The 8,965-nt window shown below is 42.8% G+C and overlaps 1 protein-coding gene across 1 annotated transcript in view; it reads left to right on the plus strand.

Moving 5' to 3' along the window:
* PRMT3 (protein arginine methyltransferase 3) overlaps positions 1-8,580 on the plus strand; it is a 153,342-nt gene extending 144,762 nt beyond the window's left edge. The window contains exon 16 of the mRNA XM_055581347.1: positions 8,465-8,580. Within this exon, the coding sequence (XP_055437322.1) occupies positions 8,465-8,559 (95 nt within the window). The 3' untranslated portion in view covers positions 8,560-8,580. The remainder of the gene's footprint in view (positions 1-8,464) is intronic.
* The last annotated feature ends 385 nt before the right edge of the window (positions 8,581-8,965 follow it).

Below are 8,965 nucleotides of genomic sequence, written 5' to 3' on the forward strand. Positions count from 1 at the left end.
AATAATAGAATTCTATATCACCAAAACTACCATTCAGTAGAAAAACCTGTAATCACTTTTTAAAATCCAGATACATAGTAGAAATATCTTGAAATTCTTTGCAAAGTACAAATGTCCCAGGTATTGCTTTTTTTCCTCCAGAGCTCAAGATATGTTTCTAATGAGCAGCCATGTTTAAAAACAACTGGAATATATGAGAATCTTTTATCTAGTTTGTTTCACTTTTTCTATTTTACATTCAGTGCTTCCATTTCATTTAGTTTGTTTTCTAATTTCTCCATCTCTCCTTTTATTAGATGTTCTTTCTCAAGCCTTTATCAAGCATAATAGAAAAACTTTTGCATACATATATATGAATGATATGTATGATAATATATTTTAGAAAACTTATAAATTTTTGCCTAACTAAAAATTTATGACATTTTAATGCCACTTGTTTGACTTAGTATGAATAGAATGCTAGATTTCTAATTTAGAAGAATAGATATACAACAAGCAACAAAGGTTTACTGTATAGCACAGGGAATCACAGTCGATATCTTGTAATAGCCTATAATGGAAAATAATTTCAAAAATAATATATGTGTATATGTATAACTGAATCACACACACAAAAAAAAGAATTCTACTTTTTGAATGAAAAAAAATGAGGTCTGCCTGTAGTACCTATTTCATATTTGTTAAGATTAAATGAGTTAACATACAAGTAAAATTCATAGAGCAATGCCAGGCATCTAAAAAGTGCTATGTTGGTATAAGCTTATATTGTCGTTGGCATTCTCATGCCATTCGGCTTCCAGCCCAATCATTCCAGTCTCCCCAACTCTCAAATCTCCTGTCAGGCGATCTGGAAGAAGGCAGAGGGATGGGAAGGAAGCATCTCTTGACATTCTTTTCTGAGTTCAAAGCATTTCTAACCACACTAGGATATAGGATTTACCAGTTTCTTTCTAGAACCTGCCAACTGGGACTGTGGTTTTAGATGTGCATATATTTTAATAAAAATGCCCTTAACTGGAAACCATTTAGATATCCCATGACACTGGTTATAGAGGAATTTTCCCTTCCTTTGAAAAAAAATAAAATTGTGATTTTTAGCAGGCCTCTTCCTTCTGAGTCAGCATCATCAGGAGCAAGAATTGTTACCCTTCATAGAGGATTGGTTCCAGGTTCAGACCCATAGCTATCTCATATCCTTGACTTTTTCCCAGTCAAATGAAGGGCATGAATGCTCCAATGCTTTGTTTTCTTGCCAACTTGGCTGATTGCATTCTTCTCAGTAAAGGAGATGGTGGTGAGGTGACAGTATACAGAATTCCATAAGGGCTGGGTTAAGAGAAGCTAGTGGTGACTTCATCCTAGTTTTGTGAAAATGATTTTATTCAAAAAAGAGTGAGTTGAAGTAAAGACAATGAAGAAGTCGTTCAAAAAATATATATCTAAAAGGCCAACAAACATAAAAATATTTCTAACCTCACTAATCATCAAAGAAATGTAATAAAATTAGGATGTCATATTTCCTCTATCAGAGCGAAGTTTTTTTTTAGATGACAAAACCTAGTAGTGGCCAAAGTGAGAAAATTAGCACCTTATACAGTGTTACTTGGAGTATACAACCTTTTTGGAATAATATTAGATAATATGTCTCAGTATTCAAAATGCATATGCACTTTGACATAACAATTGGTCTTTAGAAATTTACTACAAGAAGAAATTGAACATGTAAACAAAAATATACCTTCAAAGAGGTTCATAGTGGCTCATAATAAGAAAAAATTGGAAACTATGAGTCCCTTGGACTGCAAGGAGATCAAACCAATCAATCCTAAAGGAAATCAACCCTGAATACTCATTGGAAGAGCTGATACTGAAGCTGAAGCTCCAGTACTTTGGCCACTGATGTGAAGATCTGACTCATTGGAAAAAGCCCAAAATATCATATTGGGAAAGGTTGAAGGCAACAGGAGAAGGGGGCAGCAGAGGATGAGATGGTTAGATAGCATCACCTACTCAGTGGATATGAGTTTGAGCAAACTCTGAGAGAGAGTAAAGGACAGAGGAACCTGGCGTGGTGCAGTCCATGGGGTCACAAAGAGTCATACACAGCGTAGCAGCTGAACAACCATACTAGTTATCTGTATAATAGATTGAATGGTTGGCCTCTTCACCTCCATCTGTATATGTCGTCATTATAAGCAATACCTGTTTCCCCACCCTGTGACTTTGGGCTTGGCCATGTGTATGCTTTGATCAGTGATATGTGGGCAGAAGTGACATTAAGCCTAAATTTTAAGAGGCTTCAAGTGTTTCTGCTTTCCCGCCTGTGTTTTTGTATTCTCTCTAGCATTCCTCAGCTGGCTCTTTGGCCCCAGAGAGAGGATAAAGAGATACACGGAGAAGAGCCATTCTTGCTAATCTCTAAATAGAGCAGCTATAGATCAAGCAGAGTTGCCCAGCTGAGGCCAGGCTAGGTCAGCCAAACTCCAGGCCAACCTGCAGACATGTGATATATAAATGAAATTTACATAGAATGTGTATAATTTATACAGAATATGTATATTGCTTATAATTGTTTTAAGTCACTGAGTTTGAGGATGGTTATGTAGCACTAGTTATCCAATACAATCTATCAGTAGAACATATTTTAGTAAACCATACTATGCAACTGTTATAAATGGTGACATGATCAATATTTACTGACATAAAAAGATGTCTATTCAATATTATTAAGTGAAAGAAACCAGATTTCAGAACACTTTCTAGGCATAATTACACACACACACATACGCACACAGAAGTAAGAAAGGATGTTTTATAGTGGTTATTTCTTAGGTGGGTGAGGGGCTGTAATCTGGAAATTTTTTTCCTTTCCTCTGTAGTTTTGTGTGTTGTTTGATTTTATTTCTCAAAGTGCATCCACCCATTTTATAGTTGGAAATAGGGCAGTGGCAATGATTATCATATGTCCTGTCCTGGGAGAACAAAAAGATGAACCTTTGTAGAATAAAGAGAAATGTTAGGAAAAGAGCCTAGATTACATGCAGCCTTGAAAGGTGTCTAGAGATCAGAGTTGATGTATAAAGAACTCGAAATAGATACAGTAATATAGTTAGCATTGATTATTACTTATGCTAAGTATGCCAGTACATACACAGCCATATTTGGTTCTCATAGCAACCATTTGAGGGGGCCTCCCTGGTGACTCAGTGGTAAAAAATCTGCCTGCAATGCAGGAGACCCCGGTTCAATTCCTAGGTTCGGAAGATCCTCTGGAAAAGGGATAGGTTACCCACTCCAGTATTCTCGGGCTTCTCTTGTGTCTCAGCTGGTAAAGAATCTTACTGCAATGTGAGAGACCCTGCTTCAATCCCTGGGTTGTGAAGATCCCCTGGAGAAGGGAAAGGCTACCCACTCCAGTATTCTGGCCTGGAGAATTCCATGGACTATTATCTATGGGTTGCAAAGAGTTGGACATGACTGAGCGACTTGTACTTTCACACAGCTTGGATTTAAACCCAGTCTGTGTCCAGAGCTCATCTTCTCTCTGGAATACACACTTTTTCTCATTGCATGCTGTGAGAAGAAGGAGTGACATGGAGAAGTGACCTGGAAGCAGCAGTTATGGAATCCAAATACCTGAGGGTCTGTGAATAAGAGATAAGTAGAGAGCATTAGAGCACAGGGCATAGGTCACAGAATCAGCCAGAATCAGGGGTCAAATCCCATGCCTGCACTTAGGAGCTGAGAAATTGTGCACCTCCAGTTACTTCAGCCCCTCCACCTCTGGCTTTCTCCTTCCATGAAGACATAGAGTAAATAACAAATATCTCTGTCATACTCATAGGAATCACTTCAGCACCTGGTACGAAAGACACCAATAGATGATTGCTAATATTTTCATTTAAGTAGAGGCACTCTGGAAACTGTAAAATGCTGCTGCTGCTGCTGCTGCTAAGTCGCTTTAGTCGTGTCTGACCCTGTGCAACCCCATAGATGGCAGCCCACCAGGCTCCCCCATCCCTGGGATTCTCTAGGCAAGAACACTGGAGTGGGTTGCCATTTCCTTCTCCAATGCATGAAAAGTGAAAAGTCAGAGTAAAGTTGCTCAGTCATGTCCGATTCTTAGCGACCCCATGGACTGCAGCCTACCAGGCTCCTCTGTCCATGGGATTTTCCAGGCAAGGGTACTGGAGTGGGGTGCCATTGTAAAATGCTAATCAGATACTAATCGTTGTGATCTGTAATTTGAATGGATATGGTAGTTAAAGGAAATTCACCAAGTAGGCTGACATGAGACTGGAGTCGAGTGAGAGCCTGCTCGCCTGACCTGTGAGTGTAGTGATGAGCTTGGCTTATGGCTGGCAGTGGGAATGCTGGTCAGGCAAAATAGTGATGATCTTCATTATCTGTTTGTTGAAATGTATTGAAAAGTCAGGAGAAAACTCTCTATGAAGCATTTGTTCATTCATTCATTTATTCACAAATGTGTGAAGTGCTTGCCATGTGCCTGGCATGCTAGTCTCCTCAAGTAGATTAGGGTGTGTGTGTGTGACGTAGTGAGGGACAAATATTAATCTAAGGTGCATACAAATAAATGTAACATATGCCTGTGATACAGGAGGTGATGGAAGCATAGAACTGGAAAATGTTTCCTGGGAAAGTGATGATTCAGCTGAGATCTGAAGGAGAGTAGAAATGTGACCAGAGTTTAGCTCAGGCTATTACTCCATAGATGCACAGATCAGCTGTCCCAGAGGCCATTTATATCTCGCTGTATAAATCAGAGATTCTCAAACTTGGTGTGCCCTTGAATCATCCGGGAGGGCCTGTCAATACACCGACTGCTGGGCCGTCCCTCTCTGAGTTTCTGATTCCGTATGTCTGGGTGGGGCCTGACTATGTGCATATCTAACAGATTCCCAGATGTTGCTGTTCTGGGGGCCACCCTTTGAGAACCACTACTCTCAATGAACACCCACACCACCTCTTACCAGTTCATAGTTCAAAACATGAGCAACTTTTTAACAAATGTTTCCCAGGTTGCTCACCACAAAAATCAATTTCTAAAGTCTTTGGGTTGAAATGTTTTTACACCAGGTTGAATGTTAACATTACAAGTTCAACCTTTCTCTTGATTGAAAAAATAAGACTCCACTGTAATTGTAGAATTGCCCTGCAGTTAGCTCTGGGTGAACAAATGTCAAGGTGCTGCCAACAACTGTAATGGAATCTTTGAAAGGGGACGGTGAGGGCCTGGCCTCTGGGATGGGTGTGGGTGCAGAGCCAGGTGAGGCCCATGCTGTGGGGAGGGGGTGGTTTGGGGTGATCCTGGAGTAGGAATTCTGTTCCTTGGAGCCTAGGAAAAGGGGAGACTGCCAGCCATCAACTGCTAATATATTTTAATATTTGAAAAAAAAAATCTTTAAGGTTACACAAGTCATGCACAAATACATTGCCTTTCTAAACAAGCCAGAGCAGTAAAGACAGGGGTTCCCCAGCAGTGATTCTTGTTTCCCTTTCCCCAGCACAGATTTATGCTGTCAATTTGGCATTTATGTTTCCAGGCTCTCTTCTATACAGTTTCTATGGGAACAATTGATTACTGTTTCCTGATGATGTGATGGTATCATACTCTTTTATTCCACAACTTACCCTTTTTTTTTACCCATGGGTGTGTGTTATGGATTTTTCCATGTCAGTACATAACACCACCACAGTTTTCTTTTTTTTTTTTTTGAAATGTAGTAACATATGCAACTTATTTTATGTTTCATGAGGGTTTTTAATTTTTTTTTTCCCACTGGAGTATAGTTACTTTACAATGTTAGTTTCACACTCTTCTTGTTTTGCATATTACTGCATAATATCAAACACAGGTTTATTTATAGACCAGCCTTGAAGTGGCTTCCTCTCCTTCTATATTTGTTGCTGTTTTGTCTTGTTTGTGTAGAAATGACAAACAATGCTGGAGTCACCGTGCTTTATGGGCATCCCCATAGGCCGGTGTGGGTGCTCCTCTAAGGGACATATTGAGAAACAGAACCACTGAGTCCCGATATTTGAAGGTTTTACATTTTAACAGCTACTGCCAAACTGTCTCCCCCTCCCACCAGCGGGGTCACTGCTTGTCCATTCAGCAAGCTCCTCTTGTCCCCAGGTTTCACGCAGCCCCAGGAAAACCACTCCTCCAGCCTCTGCCTGTCCTGTAGGGCTCACACATGAGTCTGCGGGACCAGGCGGGGACGAGCAGCTGAGCAGACCCCCTCCCCCAACCCTGTTTTTCCCCCTTAACTCCAGCCACATTTCAGGATTAGGAAGCCCAGCTCATCTGTTCATCTCATGGATGGCAGAATCCTATCTTTAGACTTTAGCTGAGTCTTCTGGTATCAGTTCAGTTCAGTTGCTCAGTCGTGTCCAACTCTTTGCGACCCCATGAAGCGCAGCACGCCAGGCCTCCCTGTCCATCACAAACTCCCGGAGTTCACTCAGACTCACATCCATCGAGTCAGTGATGCCATCCAGCCATCTCATCCTCTGTCGTCCCCTTCTCCTCCTGCCCCCAATCCCTCCCAGCATCACAGTCTTTTCCAATGAGTCAACTCTTGGCATGAGGTGGCCAAAGTACTGGAGTTTCAGCTTTAGCGCCATTCCTTCCAAAGAAATCCCAGGGCTGATCTCCTTCAGAATGGACTGGTTGGATCTCCTTGCAGTCCAAGGGACTCTCAAGAGTCTTCTCCAACACCACAGTTCAAAAGCATCAATTCTTCGGCGCTCAGCTTTCTTCACAGTCCAACTCTTACATCCACACATGACCACTGGAAAAACCATAGCCTTGACTAGATGAACCTTTGTTGGCAAAGTAATGTCTCTGCTTTTGAATATGCTATCCAGGTTGGTCATAACTTTCCTTCCAAGGAGTAAACGTCTTTTAATTTCATGGCTGTAGTCACCATCTGCAGTGATTTTGAAGCCCAAAGAAATAAAGTCTGACACGGTTTCCACTGTTTCCCCATCTATTTCCCATGAAGTGATGGGACCAGATGCCATGATCTTTGTTTTCTGAATGTTGAGCTTTAAGCCAACTTTTTCACTCTCCTCTTTCACTTTCATCAAGAGGCTTTTGATTTCCTCTTCACTTTCTGCCATAAGGGTGGTGTCATCTGCATATCTGAGGTTATTGATATTTTTCCCGGCAATCTTGATTCCAGCTTGTGCTTCTTCCAGCCCAGCGTTTCTCATGATGTACTCTACATATAAGTTAAATAAGCAGGGTGACAATATACAGCCTTGACGTACTCCTTTTCCTATTTGGAACCAGTCTGTTGTTCCATGTCCAGTTTTAACTGTTGCTTCCTGACCTGCATACAAATTTCTCAAGAGGCAGGTCAGATGGTCTGGTATTCCCATCTGTTTCAGAATTTTCCAGTTTATTGTGATCCACACAGTCAAAGGCTTTGGCATACCTGACTGATAAAGGGTCCCCAGGAATTTTACTACTGCTGATGCCTGTGCTTCAGGTGGAATCCTTTTCACTGGCCCTGAGACATAGCCCAGTGGCTTTCATTCACTCTCAGAACTTAGCTCAGCCCCTGTGGCCCCAAAGCCTTTTTGGCGCCCCTTCTCCAGACAAGTGGAGGGCTCCTTTTGGTCTTTAGACAGAGGCCTGTGGGGGATCTGACTCCTGTCTGACTTGGTGGCAGCCGTTCATGTTTTAATTTTTAAATTAATTTTCTTCAGTGCATACTGTGGGATGTTAAACGTTGAAGCGCACAGACTCTAGTTGTGACTCGGGGGCTCAGTAGTTGTGGTGCTCAGGCTTAGTTGCTCCACAGCATGTGGGATGTTAGTTCCCCCATCAGGTATCAAACCCTTGTCCCCTGAATTGCAAGGTGGATTCTTAACCACTGGACCACCAGGAAAGTCCCAGCTGCTGCCATTTTTAGTGCTGCCACTCCCATCAGACTGGCTGCATCTTGAGAACAGATGATGCTGCTTGCCTTTTAAATTCCCAGTTTACAACCTGGAGCTTCTAGGCACACAGAAAAGGTTTTTGCAGTGATTGAAGGAGGCAATGAGACATTGAGATCTTCTGGAAAGCAGAACTGTCACCAACAGATGGGTTCAAACACAGACCAGCTCGACATGGCAGGGTAACATGGAGGCCTCTCAGTGTGCGCTGGGTGACATCTGTCCCTTTCTCTAGGCTGTGCACTCATGACAACAAAGACTCCTTCCTGCTTACTGCTGTATCCCCACACCTAGAGCAGAGCTTGGGACAGATATAGGCCCTCCTTCAATATTTATTGAATAAATGAATGAACTCCAAGCATATTTCCATCTGTCTTCTCTTTGGAGACACTAGCTTGATTTTCTGGTTTTCTTCTCCTCCTTGGGGAGGAGGGCATGGAGCTAATATTTCTTCTCCCTCCTAAAATGATGGTGTACTGCAAATGTATATTTGCAGATGTGAGCTTGAACCTCAATGGAGGCAAGACAGAAGTGTGCCCCAGAGAGCTGTCAGCCGGAGTCACGGTGAGCTGTCACCTGGAGTCACGGTGAGCTGTCAGCCTGAGTCACGGTGAGCTGTCACCCGGAGTCACGGTGAGCTGTCAGCCGGAGTCACGGTGAGCTGTCAGCCAGTGTCACGGTGAGCTGTCACCCGGAATCATGGTGAGCTGTCACCCGGAGTCACAGTGAGCTGTCAGCCGGAGTCACGGTGAGCTGTCCCCTGGAGTCACGGTGAGCTGTCAGCCAGAGTCACGGTGAGCTGTCACCCGGAGTCACGGTGAGCTGTCAGCCGGAGTCACGGTGAGCTGTCACCCGGAGTCATGGTGAGCTGTCACCCGGAGTCACGTGAGCTGTCAGCTGGAGTCATGGTGAGCTGTCAGCCAGAGTCACAATGCTACGGATGGGCTGAGGGCAGGTGAGAATTTGGCCACTGAACCAAAACTGTAGGGCAGAAGGT

This window comes from Bubalus kerabau, chromosome 5, assembly GCF_029407905.1.
Source record: "Bubalus kerabau isolate K-KA32 ecotype Philippines breed swamp buffalo chromosome 5, PCC_UOA_SB_1v2, whole genome shotgun sequence".
Lineage (NCBI taxonomy): Eukaryota > Metazoa > Chordata > Mammalia > Artiodactyla > Bovidae > Bubalus > Bubalus kerabau.